This window comes from Bemisia tabaci, chromosome 4, assembly GCF_918797505.1.
Source record: "Bemisia tabaci chromosome 4, PGI_BMITA_v3".
In the NCBI taxonomy this organism is placed as follows: Eukaryota; Metazoa; Arthropoda; class Insecta; order Hemiptera; family Aleyrodidae; genus Bemisia; species Bemisia tabaci.
Genome location: NC_092796.1, coordinates 60,892,274 through 60,909,461, shown reverse-complemented (window position 1 = coordinate 60,909,461; position 17,188 = coordinate 60,892,274). Strand labels below are relative to the sequence as shown.

Sequence of the window (17,188 nt, the reverse complement as noted above, 5' to 3'; positions counted from 1 at the left end):
TCCGATTAATTAGTTAAGCTTGATTCCTGCTTCTCCGCTCTCTTTTCTTCTCTGTTTTGTTTTTCTTCTCGCAGATTTCTTGGATCAGAATTCTCTTTATTCCTCCCCCTTTTTCACGGTGCGATTATTTCTCGTCGACGAACTCTGCATGATGCAGTTTGTCCCTCATCTCCCGCTCCCACGTGCGGTCTCAAAGATGGAACCGAAACTCATTAAAAGTTCAGCTGTGTTTTCTTTGATTTCAACTTTTCCTTTTGTTTTTTAATAAGTTTGTTTTTTATATTTTTTGCCTCTCTCCATAATCAAAGCTCACCTTGGAAGTCACGACTCGGCACAGCCTATATCTATCCTAGGTTGCCAAGCATTGCAAAGATTTTCGAATTCTTTGCGGAAACGCACCAACTCGAAAGTTTACTCTCTCAACCATGGCAATGTTGCGCTCATCAGCGTTGTCCTTGTGCTTGGTACCTGCTCTTTCGTTCCTCACTTGTTTTTCCTATCTAACGCGAAGTTCGACAGAACCTGAGTTTCCGACTTTTTAATGCTCTTCCTTGTTAAACCTCCCTGATAGTCTAAACAGCTGGCATGTGATCCAGCAAGCTCTATGTTCTCTCACCTGGAAATGACGATTGGTGATAACAACTACTAATGGGTAGTTTTCCAGAACATGTTTTTATTTTACGCAGTTAAAAGACTTCCATACACTAAATGACTTTAGTATTTACCCATTCTTCATTATGCACAGGTTACAACCTTTTTATTTGAATTTTTGTTCGGAAAAAATTACCGAATAACGACCAGGAGGTCTCGGCTTCGATTCCCGCCTTGGTGACCCAAGTCTGCGATCTCAAACTAAAGTTGCTGGAGGAGTGAGGATGCACTAAAAGAAGAGTATGGTAGATTTCACCATACTCCGACCCAATGATCCGAGTATGGTAATAAACACCAGACCCTTTCGTAGCTTTTACCATATGATGGTAGGTATCCCTAGAGTTCTGGTGAATACTTCTATAATTCTGGTCATTTTCACTCAATCGTATTATTGTGTAAAAAAGCAAGTAAACTAATAATAGATGTTACCATAATTCTTTTCATTGTGGTTGTTGATTTAGGATTGACGGGGATGGGACTTTCATTGCGGGATTCCTCCCTCAAGGACCCTTGAACTAAACTAAAAAAAAAAAACCTGTGAGTATCATTGGTTAAATGAAGTAAATTTTCCAAAAATTCAATAAAAACGGATACACAGTTAGATTTCAAGGAATAAACACACGAATGAAGACGTATAACGTCGCAATTAAAATTAATCGATATAGGTTCACTGAAGAAAAAAAAAAAAAAAAAAAAAACTCCGGTCGTGGGAGCCGTAATAACGGGCGTGCCGTCCATTCCAGACTCAGAGGCCGAAAGTTCTGGCCGCTGGAGCTAAAGCCCCTGAACCCTGAAGCTCCGGCTCGAGGAGCCGAAATTTTCGGCTTTTAAGCCCGAAACGGACGGAATGTCTTTATAGCCCATAATTACGACTCTCACGGCCGGAATCTTTTTTCAGTGTTGCACGGGCATAAAAAGATATTCGTCAATAGAAAGAATTGTTCAAGGAACGTTGAATAAAAGAGTAAGAAAAGAGAGATGATGTCGTGAGGCGGAACTTGGGGATTCGTGTTGAGCTTAAATTGGAATGCACATGGCTGTGTCCTCTGGCTGTCCGTGCATTCCCAACGAACGCCGTGAGCCCGAGCTAAGCTCGTGAGTAGTTTGCCCCTCATTTCAGTTCACGTTCCTCATCATTCACTCCAAATCTTTTACTTGCATTTGCGTCTACATTAACTCCACCTTCTCCGTTTTTTGTTTTCCGCTTTTCCGTATTCACAGCATGCATTATTTCATGCCGGAGCACCGATGCCGTCCCAGCTCCTAATTTCCGGCATTCGGGGAGTTTGACACCATACACCCTTGTGATCTTTATTTGGATGTTTTTCTGCCAAACAGAACCGTGGACGAGTCGGAAAGATGGGGTGTGATCTACAAAACTGCATAAAAAACAATGTTAAAGTGAGCGAAAATGAAAGAGCGAAACTTTTGGGAAACGGAAAAGCGGTATTTGACATTCTATCAAACGGAACTATGTGCCAAGTGAATGCGGCACTCATGAGCCATGGGCATGTAACGAGAGTGTTGTGGACAGGGCTCATGAGTTAACGCGGACGACGAACGATAGCGGCCGCTGACGTCACTGGCGCTTTATAATTCCCATTCCTTCTTACGGCCCTCGACTATCGAGCACACTCCTTCTTTCCTACCTGTCTCTGCGGTTCTGTTTAGCAGGAATACGTCCATTTTCCCCGAAGATCTCTGTGAACTTGGCAGCTTTGCGGTCAAAACTAGCTTTTAGCCCCCTCAACGCGGCCCGCTCATAACACAAGTAACGCTCCGTGGGGAAGTTCATAGAGCTAGCGTTACGGGTGCGTCACGGGTGAGAGAGAATGGTCGGAGCTAGCGTTACATGTGCGTTACATGGGAAGCGGGGAGTTTAGAGCTACATCTAAAATCAGCGCGTTGTACCGAATTTTCAAAGATTTAAGTTGCAAATCGATGCGAAATTGCACGTTCCATCCTAGATAATTCATGGAACATAATATAGAGGTAGAAGGAAGAAGTCGCATGGAGCTTTACGTAATTTCTAAGGGGATATATGATCTGTGTAAGGTGTAATTTTAGCAGCATGTAAATGAGACTCCTCAGTTCCCAAAAATCGACTTCGTGACTCTTTCTCTCTTTCGGTTGTAATTTGCGACTCTTTTGGGGGAAAAATATATATTGTAACTGAAGATACTTTTCGCACGCTTAACAGCGCTGAAGTGTGAGTATCGGCTGCCAAAAAAAAAATATTGTAACAGAGATTGAAAGAAGTTTTCACGGCTCTTTCTTGTTTTTAAGTGTGTTTAAGTCCAGAGGATCGGAAAATGCGTCAGGACTTATGATTTAAAAAGTTGAATACTCACGAGAAACTCTCGAAGGTTGGACGGGAAGCTGATTTTACCAAATCAATAATAAGTTCATACTCTCAACAGATGTGTTTCACTCCCTCCATTTTTCCCTCAGGAACTGAGCGCTGCCAACAAAATCAAAAGTAATTTCCGGGACTTTCTGCCATTTAAGTGGATCAATTCTACTTTTGGCGGTCTTCCTCATATTTCTTCGATCACATGCTTTAATTCAATGAAAACCATAAAAAAAAGAACGTAGTGGAGACCACTGAATGCTACTACTTTGCACATTCATTAGACTACGAGGGGCCTTGAATGAAAAAGCGTCCCCCTTTCTAAAATCTATAAAAATGGACCAATTTTAAAGAACTTGGGTTTAAAATCTTTCCAAAAATATACTGACTGAGTTCAACAAAACTAACTGCAACAAAATTTGACCATGTGCGGCTAAACGCGAGCCGTTTGAACGCGCCGAAGTGCTTGCTGCTCCCGCTTGATCGGCATTCATCGCAGCTGGGAGGTTTTCTGTTATCTTTTTTAACAAATTGTGTTTCACACGTTGTTGTGGATTTTTGTATGTAACCAGGCTGTTCTACCGCGCTGAGCAAGAACGCCGTAAATCCATCAAGATCTTCCCGCGTTTTTTGGAAGTTAACATTTCATGCAATAAAAACTGTTTTACCCATGCACCTCAAAATTTCAGGTTAAGTTCTTGATAGTATTTGCGAAATAATTCTGTAAGAACATTGTCCCAAGGTACACAAGTTTTTCTGCTAAGATACATTGTTTCCAAAAAATTTAAAATGGCGTCTACGGCGTTTTTTCGTTGTACGGTAGTGATCTAATGATGACTAGAAGGTCATAAAGGCCCTAAGCTCCCTAGAATTCACAATTCACTTTGCTTTGGCTCATTTATTTTTGCACTATGATTCAATGATGCTATGTTTAGCATTGAGCTAGGTCAATGGTTCAGCGCTTCCTCATTTGCTCATTTTATTTTCTAAAAGACAAAGACGGTAAGAATTCTCGAACAAAACAAACCTTAAGTGAAGGAATGTACTAAAAAATGTATTCACATACCCGTGAAGAATCATAATCGCGGTGCAAGTGCATAAAAAAGAACTGGAAATTTATTCACCGGGAACTCGACTAGAATGAGGGAAGTACTATAACCGCGGTCTTTGATGCGCGGCGATGTCTTCTCACTCTCGGGCTAAAGTTTAGCGGGAGGAAAAAGTTGCGCGCTGATCCTAAGCGCACAAACAAGGAGGGAGTAAAATTGAAGAAAAATAAAAAAAAAACAAAACGTAGCTCACCTGGAGGGATCAAAAGTTTGCTCTAATGACAGTAACCTTTAAATTGGCAAAGTTCCGTCCGAGTCGAGTCATCTTTTTAGCGGAGACATCCGCCGTGCACTAGGCGGCTCGCTTATTTTAACGTCATCCCTTATGCCTGCGGCGCCACTTCGTGCCTCATTATGCCCGACTAAGAGCTCAAACTCAGGTTCCAGCCCCAAAATTATGAGGCTAAGGGGTGGCAAAGCGCTTCCCGAGCCCGAAAATTAGGTAGGTAATTTGTCTCACAATATTTTTTTAAAATAAAAGTGTCGTTTGTTTTGGCAAACGACCCACCGCCATCACCCGCACAGCGAGTTGGATTACCCAAAGTGCTAGACAAAGCCATAGACAAAGGAGGTATAGAAAAAAAGGAGTGATCATATTCGTGGAAGTGGGTGGTTGCAATGGACAAAAGGAGGTAATGTAGGAGTAACTAACGGCAACAAACGAGAGCCTCTGCAGTTAGTCCCCCGTTTAGTTATAATTTCCCCCGTGATCCGCAAGTTAGCTGTTTCAACGAATAGGATCGCAGCTGAAAGGAGGGGGACATTATTCAATTCAAGTGTCCAATTGATTTATTCCCCCTAACTTTTTTTGCTATAGCTAAGAATGATCTCACTTTTTTTTTTTCCTTTTTATCAACCACCAACTTTCAAGAAAATCGAATTTTTGAAAGAGAGTGTTCTTCTAACGGATCAAAAACCTGGTGTTCTCGGATAGTTCGATTTTCCGAAAAATTAGTGGGTGATGGAAAGAAACTAAGGCCATGAGGCAAAATAATAGAGGGAAATTCAAAAGCAGATTTGGAAAAAATTGATGGTAGAGCTTTCAGATAGGTTACTCGTGATTAAAAACTGACGGTGCACAATTTTGGCAGCATTGGAATCCTCATACGTCCTCTTACCGAAGAAAGAGTTCACGGCACCTATGCATTTGAATCTTTGACTCGACCGGTCTCGGATACGTAATCTAAATACATTTAATATTATTGTTTAAAACATTATTCATATTCATTTTACTTATAATTTTTAATTTCAAATCTCGGAAGTTTTTAACTCGCGAAAAACTTCTGACGGCAACGGCGGACTCTTTGAGCTCGGAGTTGGGGGATTTAATATTCAAGCGAGTCAAAGTTTATGGTAAAATTTACCTGTAATCTGCCGTGAAATTAACTCAGCGCTTTGCGGGAGACAGTGTCCTCGCCGAGTCTGATTATAGTTCATAGTTATGAGGTGGGTACGAGCGGGGGTCTTGTTCCCTCTTCTCCACGCAGTCGGGGGAGGAGGAGGGGAAAGAAATTTTAATCGTAAGTGTATAATGCATATTTATGGCTCATGACACTTTTAAGCTATCCGAACCCTTTGAAGATCCTGGTGAGAAAAAGTTGTGTTGTAAGTCTCTTAACTCGGCTAACGCCAAGCTGGTAGCCAAGTTGAAGTTCAGAAAAACGAACTCTTTCTAACCGCGAAGTGTTCCTGAAGCATGAATACATTCGTGAAAAAAAAATATTCTGTAGCTCTTTCACACCAGGAGTTAACTTTCAGTCAGAATGAAATAAGTTGAAATAACATGAAACCTCTCGTATAAAATTTTAAAAAATGCAACACTTTTAATAATTCTTATTGAATAACACGCAGTGGCAAAGAGTGAACTCGTAACATTATATCACGTCGAATTATCGTTATTTTTTACCAGCATTCCATTTCATTCTGTCATAATAAGAAAAACAGCGTAAGAAAATTCAAAGTTGCCAAGTTTTCTCTGATGAGGCATTTATTTTTGAGGAAAATTGTGAATATTTCTTCTTGAAATTTTCAGAATCCCAGATTAAATCGAGTAGAACATCCTCTTAAAAAGCAAATATACTTTACACGTCCTCAAGAAAATTATTATTCAATCTGAAGAAATTTAGCAACGCTCCAATTTTCTTACGTCATTCTTCCTCAGCACGACAGCATAACATCGATACCGCTTTAAATTTTTTCTAATTTTTTAATTTTTTTCAAATTTTTGAATTTGGGCAACATTTTTTTTCCATGGACCTACATTATACTAATTCGTCTTTTTAACTGAAACTCGAAGAACACAACGGGTTGAGGAATAGGTTCACAAAAGCGTTACGATTGAAGGGGGGGGGGGGGGTCGAAAAATTCGGAATTTAGCGTTAATGTATTTTATGAACGTCCTAACATGCTACGCACAATGCGACTGCCGAACTTGGGATTTATTCCATCATTCTGTCTCGTATTAAATCCTCATTGAATTTATACCTCGGGCTGCATTCGTAGGGAGCCCATTATTCTAAATTAGATATAAGTGGATCAGCATGGTCTTCAATATGCGAGAGCGAATAAGCATGCTGCTCATCGCATCGGACCGAGCGGTCGCCCGGGGGTCCGCCGGGGCTCAAGGACATCTTAGCGTGATAAATTGACGATTCGCAAGAGGTAGACTCCGAAGTCATTTAATGAGAGAGAACGTTGACTGGCAAGAAGGACAGATGTACCCAAGCTCGGATCCAAAGTGTGATTTATTTCATCCAATTTGACGCACCCCCCCCCCTTCCCCCCACTCTAGTGTCCTTCTAACCGTCTATGCAGCCCGTCATGCAATGCCTCGCAATTCGTTGTCAGAACCGTGATTCAGCCGGAAAGGAATCTCACTCATTTCCTCGACGCATTTTGCATGTCAGTATAAACGATACTAGTCAATTTACGAACGTTAGTGCGCCTTCAATTTCGGCTGATACTGTGCAATACTGCCGAGGTGAAATAGTTGCTCAGAGCGCCTTCAAGAGTACCGCTTCGGCTTGACGGCAGAGGATTATGATTACCGCACGTACCTACATACCACACTCTAGCACGTGCGCAGTTCCATATTTTCGCATCACCGACGGTGAAGTGAAGAACATTTGTAGACCTCAATTTGCGACGTTGCAAGTTTTAATTGCTTGTTTTATGCGGTTAAACAAATATGCACAATTTAAAATTTACCGTGTGATTTTTCCGCAAGATATAACAAGAAATGTTATTTTAATGTTTCATTCAAGTCTATCTGTATGCTTTCGTTAAAGAGGGGAAAATGAGCATGAGGAGGAATCTTCGAACGGACAAAAATAGATCCGAAATTTTATAGCGCTTCAAGTAAACTAGCAGAACTGGCTGAAACCTTAGCATTTTCTCAAATTACTTTGCTCGGGACAGGATATTTTGAGAAATAAATTGTAGATTTTCTCACAAAGGATTCTTTAAGATTATTAAAATGTCTCCTTAAAAATACCTATATGAGATAGATATCTGTTGAGAGAGGCGTCATTGAAGTGAGAAGGACAGGGCCTGTTCAAGTATTACGTGCGGCATTTTGGCCAACTTTCTGGCCCTTCCCCCTTTACCTCGCAAGACGCCCGTTATATCCATCCTCTCAACTCTCTTTTAGATTCCACAAGACTAGCCTTCACCCCCACCCCCAGTTTTCAGAAACTAACGGAGGAAGCCTGCAAAACAGCTGAAAAAACAATTTTTTAATTGTTTTTCTTTTTTAAAGTGAGATTCTTACAGAAGACTGGACTCGTCCCCTCTCGTCTCTCTTTTATAAATCCCGGCAAGGTAAGCGTAGACCCTCAAAAATTGCTTGCGTAATACTGGAACAGGCTCTTTGGATGTATTTGTTGCCGTATTATTTATATGTACTTAAAAAAAGAACCTTTAAGTAAATAGAACAAATCGCTTGGAACTATGAAGGATCCGAATCCTATGTTCATGTATCATGTACATTTTTTAACAGTAAAGCGTCCATTTTTACCTAATCACAATACTACTGTTGGTTGGAATACGAGAAAACTTAAAATGTATTCGTTCTCTCTCTTTCCTAATTTTAATTTTTTTTTTTTTTTATTTCATTTTTTTTTCATTATTATTATTCAGGAACCAAAGGATGGCCTTTGAACACATGTTTGTATGCAATGCACGTAATTCAACCTAACCCTTCGTGAGAATTTCTCAAGGGGGGGTGGGGGGGGGGGTGGACGAAACCTCTGCTTCACTTCAATGTGTAAAAGTTGCAATGGGGAACTTGGGGTTAAGTCTGTCACCACGAAGAAACTTGGAAATGTCGGGAGTGGCGAAAGTGCGGATGTGAAACATAACTTCCTGACCGCAATCATCTCTCTCGTTCCGCAGCGAGTGGCCGAGCAAGCCGGGAGCCGGAGCCGCGACGAACCTGAGGTGAAGCGACTAAAACAAACGCTGAGTAACTAGACGTTACTCTTTTCCGGCAACGAATAAATTCGAACCTCCCCCGCCCCCACCTTCGCGAGCGCGGAGGGGCGGAAGCTTGAAATAAACCTTCCATTAATAATGCTTCCTCGAAAACTTTTCCACAACTTCTGAAGAATCACAACTTTAAACTTTTGTTTCGGTTCCTCTTTGTTTTGTCCGCCCACCTCTTCAAGGGAGGGAGGGCTCATCCTCCCCCCCTCCCATCTTGTTCTCCGGTTGTCTACATACGTGTTGAGAACTCGATACTAACGTTTCGTTGTCTTCTGCCTCATTAGTGTATTTTTAAAGCCCTTGAAAATCACTCGTTCCGTTTTGGAGTGTTTCGATCCATAAACGCACTCTGAAGGAAAAAGGGGGATGAAACTGAATCAATTAAGTTTATGATATGGGAGTACGTCGGAGGGGTGTATCTAAGGGACTATCCATAAATGACATCAGATACTAAGTGAGGGGAAGAAGCCTGGGAGCTTATTATGGAAATTGATAGACAAAGCTATAGACAAAGATGACATAGGGAGTATGGAGCAATCCTTTTGGTTGCAACTGGTGGTTCTTACAGACTAAGGGGGAAAATGATATGGACTAACTGTCAGATCTCTTGTCGGTTGCAGTTAGTTAGTCTATTACTTACCTCCTTTGTCCATTGCAACCACCTGCTTCCACCAATAGGATCCCTCCATATCCCTTTTGTCTTCTTTGTCTATAGCTCTGACTATACATTTCAATAATCGGCCCCCTGGGGGATCGTATTCGTGGTCGTTTATAGCGTTTTTTGCCTCACCAAATACTAGATTTCCTAAAATCCTGAAGTAATTTCAAATGAACTTTATGAGCAGTTGCTTTTTTTCCGAGAAAAAAGCTTGACTAGTGTCCCAATATCCTAAGACTCTTAGTCCATTATCACGGAAAGTTAAAAGGATTTTTCATAGCAAGCCAAAAAAAAGAAACTTTTTCAACCCTATCTAATTTGAAGATAGTCCTTTTAGGGCGAAGAGACAGGCTGTCCGTGGACGTTCTACAAGGTTGAGTAAGCAATTTTAGAGGAATGAATCAAAGTCCGCGAAAGCACTCAATAGCGTCTCAATGTTGAGAGAGATAAAGAGGAAAAATAGAGGAAGAATTACACGATTCAAAGATCGCCACAAAAGGGGCAGGGTCAAGACCGCACCGCGAGTCGCATCCTGATTTATCTCTCTCCCACTTAATATCTGGAGGAAGCGTCTACGGTCGCACCTCTCCCTCAACTTCCCTCGTAAAAACGCTCGCGAAATAATTTTCGAATCACCCTGTAGCGGTCGCCCCCTCTTTTTTTCGCTCGTCTTCCCTCAGTTTCATCTTCCTGTAAGCACTTACCTCGCACGCGAAACCCGAAAAGTTCGCAACAAAGAAACTTTAATGCGCGTCATGCTAATTGTTGACAAAGTCTAGTACGACTGTTATCCTCCTTTTTCTCGTTCTTATCCTTTGCCCCGCGCTCTGCGTGCTGGTCCATCACTCGCTCGAGATTCGCCGCGCTGTGTTTAGTTTGTCGGCCGCTCGAAACTTATTAATTGCTCCACACAGTGGTTAAGCACCACCCCCGCCCCTAATCTGCTCCTGGCCAGAACTTTGAATCAGTTGCAAACAACTGCTAATGCTACCCGCGGCGTCGGCATTGTCAGACCTCCTCGACCGCACTTTTTCTCGCACGACGTGTGGGCGGGAGTTTTTTAAAGTCTTGCAACTCGGCGTGGACTCATTTCCATGTCTATGACTGCGTGGTAAAAGTTAGCGGCGGAGGAAGTCGAAATAAATATCAGGTTCGGCCGACAGATGGCGTTTTAAAACTATTTATTATTGCTACCTCATTGTTCTCCTCTGCAAAGGCGCAGCTAACAATTAAGAGCTGTGGAAAAGAAAGTTTCAACTTTCGTGTCTTGGGGACGGAATTGGAGGAAGCGACCCGGGACGGGGGAAGTTGTTGGGGGTGCGCGACTCGACGCGACGCGACGCGACGCGACGCGCCTTCCATGACCTACCCTTTGTTGTCTCACTTGCGGTTGCCCTCTCTTTCCTCGCGCTCCGCCGTGAACACTCGAAGCTTGCCATTCAAGAGCATTTATGTCGGCGTCGGGCGTGGAGCGTCGCGACGGCGGTGGATCTTAGGGAAGGGTGACATCCTCGGCTGTTGTTATTTGTTCGGATCGCGAAGGGCTGTCATTCAACATACATCACTTTCACGCCACGCCGCTTCCAGTTGAGTCGAGCGTCTCGCGGCTTATCCACAAGTTCAATAACTCATCTTCCCGTGTTTACGGCGCGTAAGCCGTCCGCCGAGTAAAATCGGACTACTTTTCCGATGAGGAAGTACAATTGGACCGCGTTAAACAGGAAGGAACCAACCCACATCAGCTATCGCCAAATTTAATTGGGTAATTTAATTTTTTACGAGAGAACGTTTGTGTGGCTTCCTTTGAAAATTTTAAGCAATTTGCTTCGCACTATGGAGAAAATCCACTGAAATTTGCACGAAAATCCGCTCAACCGTTTTCATGTAAAAAATTAAATTGCCTGGTTAAATTTGGCAGTAGCTGATGTGGATTGGTTCCTTTCTGTTTAACGCGGTCCAGTCGGACGTATTCTGCTAAACCATGGAGCGGATAGTGTCGGAATGCAAGTGGAAGAGCTGGCGCGCCACTTTTATACATTTTCCAGGTCCCGAATTCCGAAACTTCTGTGTCACGCCGGGTCACTTTTTCGATACATAATCGATTGTTTTCGATACACGGGGACTTGGTCATCCGATGTAAGAAGATAGAAATTACTACGAATTTCATTCCGCCATTTTGGATCGAACTTGTATCGGAAAAGTGACCGAAGCTCGGAGCACACCAGGCTCGGAACTCGTCGACCAGAGCATGGCGCCAGCTCTTCCATTCACATTACAACTCTCTGTACTCTACGTGCTAAACGGAACCAGACCAGCGGGCCGATTATTGAAACCAATAGACAAAGCCATAGACAAAGACGACAAAAGGGATTTGGAGGGATCCTATTGGTGGAAGCAGGTGGTGGCAATGGACATAGGAGGTAGGTAATGGACTAACTAACGGCAACCCATTAAAGACCCGACAGTTAGTCCATCATTTTCTCCCTCAGTCTATGAGAACCAACCACGTCAACCAATAAGATCGCTCCATACTCCCTATGTCTTCTTTGTCTATTACTTTGTCGATCAGTTTCAATAATCGCCCTGCAGAGACAGGTGGAAAAGAAGGGGTGTGTTCGTTAGTCGAGGGCCGTAAGAATGAATGGGAATTACAAAGCGTCGGTGACGTCGAACGAAGTTTCAAACTTGTCGCAACGAAGCGGCCGAAGCTCGTGGGGGTCTGAAACTCATGAGCCCTGTCCATAACGCTCTTGTCACATGCCCACGGCTCATGAGTGAGCATATGATTGGTGCCTAGTTTCATTTGATTTCATGTACCTAAAATCCCGCTTTTCTAATTCCCTTAAAGAAATCAAGCCCACTACCTATTACATTGTTTCTTATCCAGCTCACCAAGAGCATACCCCCATCTTTCCCACACATCTCTACTTTTCTGCCCAAAAATTTTTGGCAGATATTGCGTGGTCACATACTTGCGATAGAATTGGCTTCCTTAGGTAAACTTTGCAACCTAGGATTGAAGTTCCATTCTCTCGTTTGGGTAACGACGTACTGCGGTGCAATCTTTTTTTCAAAATGGTACAAAAAACAACCATTTAACAAGGGCAAATGATGATAAAACATCGAGCTACAAGAAAATAAATATTTGAAGTACAATTCAAAAAATGTTGTATTTGCACTGAAGAACATCTGTGTCATGGTTAGTAACGTTTGCTTCCGCGGGAGTTTCCATCTCTGATATTTTTCAATTGCTCGCTTGCTTGCTAGACATCCTGTAACTGAATTATACTATATATATTTAATTAGCCTCTCAATATGTTATCATGTTCCCTGATAGTTGATTGCCTAACCTCCAAAATTTTCATATTCCTACAACCATTAAATATGGTACAAATACCAATACCGGTACTTACATTGTAGTTAAGTGCTCGCCAGTGGCGTGGCGTGCTTTGCGACATATCGATTGATCGGTCATTTAAACCTATGGAAAATCATCGATAAACAGGGTGTTCGCAGCGAACACCTTAACAATCGATTCTTTACCAAAGCTTCAAATGGGGAAATATCGATAGATCGAAAAGCACGCCACGCCACTGGCTCGCGGGTAAAAATCACGTAACAGGAAAAATGATGATTAAATTAATCAATTAATGGATTTCTCTTATCTCCTCTCGTGGTGTATGTTTCAGATGAGAGACGAACGGATATTCAGCAGAGCAATGGATAGAACATGATGCACTTGAACGTACTCAGAGCGTTGTACCGGTGGCACAATGCACTAGCCTTAATGTTGTGTATCAACCAAGCAACGCTCTGTCAAGAAATGGAGCTGGAATCATCTCAGGACACAGATGAAGGATGCCCAAGTTTCCAGCTCAACTCCGTGTGTCCATGCTATCCCTTCGAGGAGGGCCTTCACATCGAGTGCCCTTATGTCGACATCCTCACCGTTCAAAATGTCATCAGTAAAATCAACAGAACTATCTACTCTTTCACTATATATGATTTAGACAAATCAGTCGATGTTTTGTCCAAAGAGTTGTTCGTTCAACCGAACCTAACATCCAAAACTGTGGTTTTGAAGAAATTGTACATAACTCTATCTCATATCAGAGATGTGGATGACAGCTTCGTGGATCTGTTTCAGAAGCACTTGAAAGAAATCAACATAGTAACAAGTAGACTGTCTGCCGTTCCAAAAGAAATCAACCGATTGCTCAACCTAAATCAAATTAACTTTGAATCAAACTCAGTGACTGAAATATCGGACCATGCGTTCACCAATTTGCGCTTCCTCCAGACTATTATCTTGAAAGATAACTTGGTGAGCAAACTGAGTGAAAATGCGTTTTATGGCCTAGAGAATTGTTTGCTCCATTTAGATTTATCCGAAAACAAATTGAACGCCTTTCCGATTTTACCTTTAAGGCGTCTCGAGACTTTAAGTATCCTCAAACTCTCTTTCAACGAAATAGCTAATATTATTGATAAAACGTTAGATCTAGAAACTTTCAAGTTGATAAGTCTAAAACAACTTGACTTGAGTTCTAACAATATAAAGTTTTTGGGTAAGGATGAGTTTAGGTACTTCATCAAACTTCAAGTTCTTTCCATTTACCAAAATCTATTAGAATCAATTCACGGAGAAGCATTTAAATCTCTTACCGAGCTTACGTCTTTAGACTTGAGTCACAACAACATAATTTATTTAGATAGTGATTTATTTAAGTACAATAAAAAAATTAAAGTCATAGATCTCAGCTCAAATCATTTGTATAATTTAGATAGGATATTTTCGAACTTAACTAATTTGCAAGAATTGTACTTATCAGATAATAATATTTTAGAGATCGGAGATGAGACCTTTACGTCTTGCTCCAGTCTTAGTGTTTTAAATTTAGAAATGAACTCAATACAAGAGATCCATGAAGATTCTCTAAAGAATCTTCAGAATCTCACTCAAATTTACTTGCAAAACAATCATATCAAAAGTATTAAGAGAAATTTATTCACCAACAGCATTAATTTAGATACGCTTAGCCTCAATGACAATTTAATTAATCATATAGATTTGCATGCATTTCAGAATTGTGACGACCTCAGAGAGCTGAGATTAAATAATAACAAACTTAAACAAATCAAAAAAGGTCACTTTGAAAATTTGCCAAATTTAGTTGAACTTTATTTGCATAATAATTCAATTGATGGGATAGAGCGTGGATCTTTTGGCACCTTAGAAAAACTCCAGCATATCAATCTGCAGAATAACAATCTTAAAAAGTTTGAAAATGTATTCTCGTCACCTGCAAGCGGCGAGTTTACCCTTATGACCCTCCAACTCAACTCAAATTCCATTTCCAGTTTGAAAAATAATTCTTTCAATTCATTAGTTCATTTGAAGTCACTTTATTTAACGGATAACAATTTGAACGAAATTAGTGAGAACATTTTCAGGTCTTTGGAGCGATTAGAGCAACTATTCTTGATAGATGACCAAGTGCGGGAAATACATTCAGGGGCTTTTAGACACCTAAAAATGCTTGTATTACTAAACGCAAGTGAGAATCAACTGACGCAGCTCAAAAAAGCAGTGTTTAAAAATCTATTTAACCTAGAGGAACTTTATCTATCGAAAAATAGAATCTCTACAATTGAACCACATTGCTTTGAAGATCTCACCAGACTCAAAATCTTAGATTTGTCGAATAATCCGCTACATGTCATTCAAAGTAATACTTTTGTTTTTATGAATTTAGTCCATTTACACTTAAGAAACTGTTCAATAAACTCATTTGAAAACGATTCAGTCGTTGGCTTAGAGAAACTAGAAGAGCTTAACTTAGAAATTAATGTATTTCCTGCAGAGACATTGAAAACTTTTAAATTACCAAATTTAAAAGAGTTAAAATTGTCTCACAACTCATTTCCTGACATACCTGAAAGTGCATTCTCGAATTTTAGGCATCTACAAACTCTGTACCTAAAAGATTGTAAAATAAGCAGCATATCAGAAAAAGCACTCCGTTCTTCCAACCTTTTAAAGTTACACCTGGATAAAAACCAGCTTCGGGATTTGCCCGATCGAGTGTTCAGAGATGTCCCGAGTCTCAAAGAGCTTTACTTGAATGACAATTTATTCAAAGGTATCCCCGAAAAAGCATTCGAGGGGCTTAAAAATTTGGAGACTTTAGAGATCAGCAATAATAGTTTGAAATACTTTAGTTTTAGTCAAATTCAATTTCTCTCGAAGCTTCATAAAATTAGTTTGCAACAGAATCTCATCCACGAAGTTCACGTCACACCGAATCGCTCAAATTTATCATTTTTATTTGAAATTAATTTAGGCTCGAATACTTTAAATTCTTTACCGTTTAATTTTTTCAATAGTCTCAACGGCACTGTCAGAATTCTCAACTTGAGTTTTAACAGATTCGCTAATTTGTCGAACCTGCAGTTGGACGCTGCGATAAATTTGAAATTGCTCAATTTGACGGGGAACCCGATCCAACAGATCGGCGACACTACGCCTGCGGGCAAAGCACGAAACTTCAAAGAAAGTTGCGACGGCGACGCGAGCAAAGAATACAGTCTTATGATCGAAGAACTCACTCTCCAAAGAACCAACTTATCCATAATCACGAGTAGTGATTTCTGTTCCTACCTCAACCTACTCCACTTAAGCCTTTCTAGAAATAAGATTCAGCGGATCTCCCCGGGAGCCTTCAAAAATTTGGCCCGTCTCCTGTCCCTGGATTTGGGATACAACAGGATTGATTTCATTCCGAAAGAGAGGTTTTACGGGTTGGCCGACTTGAAGCTTCTCAACGCCACTCAAAACCTCATAAGTCGCCTGGACGAATTCCCGAAGAATTTGAAAAGTTTGGAGACGCTTGATTTATCTTATAACAAGATCGAAAAGATCAGCGAGGGTGCGTTCAATAATTTGGACAATCTGAACGAGCTGTACTTGTACGGCAACTGGATCTCTGCCATCTCGCCTGACGCCTTTTCTCCGCCGAAAAAATTGAAGCTCCTCGATATAAGTAGGAACAACCTCCAGAACCTGCCTTTGAATGCCATCGAGCCGCTAGAATCTCAAATTAGGAGCCTTAAAATTGAAGGTAAGAAATTTGAATTTTGTAACTGAATGCGAAAATAATGATCATGTTGATGGTTGTTCTATCCTTCTATCGAGTTGCACAGTTCTTTGATTTTTTTTTTCTACCTGGAGAGGTTTACATCCTTTAGAGTTCGCAGCCTATCTACATCTACATCTACTTCTTACTCTTTGAGCTTAATTTAATGCAAGTTTTAAAACGTTCATTGGAAAATTAGCTCTTGAGTGTTATCTCTTGGGAGACTCCTGCAGTTTATGAATTGCTTGTTCTTTTGCATGGCATTGTTTTATATAGGTATCAGTGTTTAAGTTTATACATCGTTATCAGAAATTGCTAGGTGAGTAAAACACTGACTAACTGATAGTAAATATATTTTCAATAATTTTAGCAATATTATTAAATGTGTTGAAATTCTCCGTGAATTGTCCTATTTTACCTGAATAATTGGATTTATGACGGAAAATTGAAATATTTATGTTGGTGTCCTTTCAGATAAGGAGGTACATCGATAAGGGCCGTTTTTGGGCCCTCTCTGAATTTCCTCAAATCTGATTTTTTGCTAATTGGAGGCCAATGTTTTACGGAATGCATCATGATTGGTTTCAAGACATTCCTTCAACGATTTTTTGTCCGCACACATGTTTTGTCCAGTAGTTTACGTCCACGGGTGAAATAAGCAACAGTGACTTGGTCCAAGTGTCATATTGTAGTCCGTATGTAAAATTATATTGACAATGATGAAATGAGAAAATTGAGAAGGACGGAAGAGTTGTTGTGGTAACTAATTTTTTTTAATGAAATGTTATTTCCCTCTTTTGAG

At 40.8% G+C, this 17,188-nt stretch overlaps 1 protein-coding gene across 4 annotated transcripts in view; it reads left to right on the top strand.

The window, feature by feature from the left end:
* The window catches only part of LOC109031771 (uncharacterized), a 209,334-nt gene that overhangs the window by 176,921 nt on the left and 15,225 nt on the right, over positions 1 to 17,188 (top strand). For all 4 annotated transcript variants that reach the window (XM_072300209.1, XM_072300208.1, XM_019043513.2 and 1 more), the window contains one exon: positions 12,940 to 16,371. In XM_072300209.1, coding sequence (XP_072156310.1) covers positions 12,981 to 16,371 — 3,391 coding nt within the window. In that variant the 5' untranslated portion in view covers positions 12,940 to 12,980. The remainder of the gene's footprint in view (positions 1 to 12,939; positions 16,372 to 17,188) is intronic.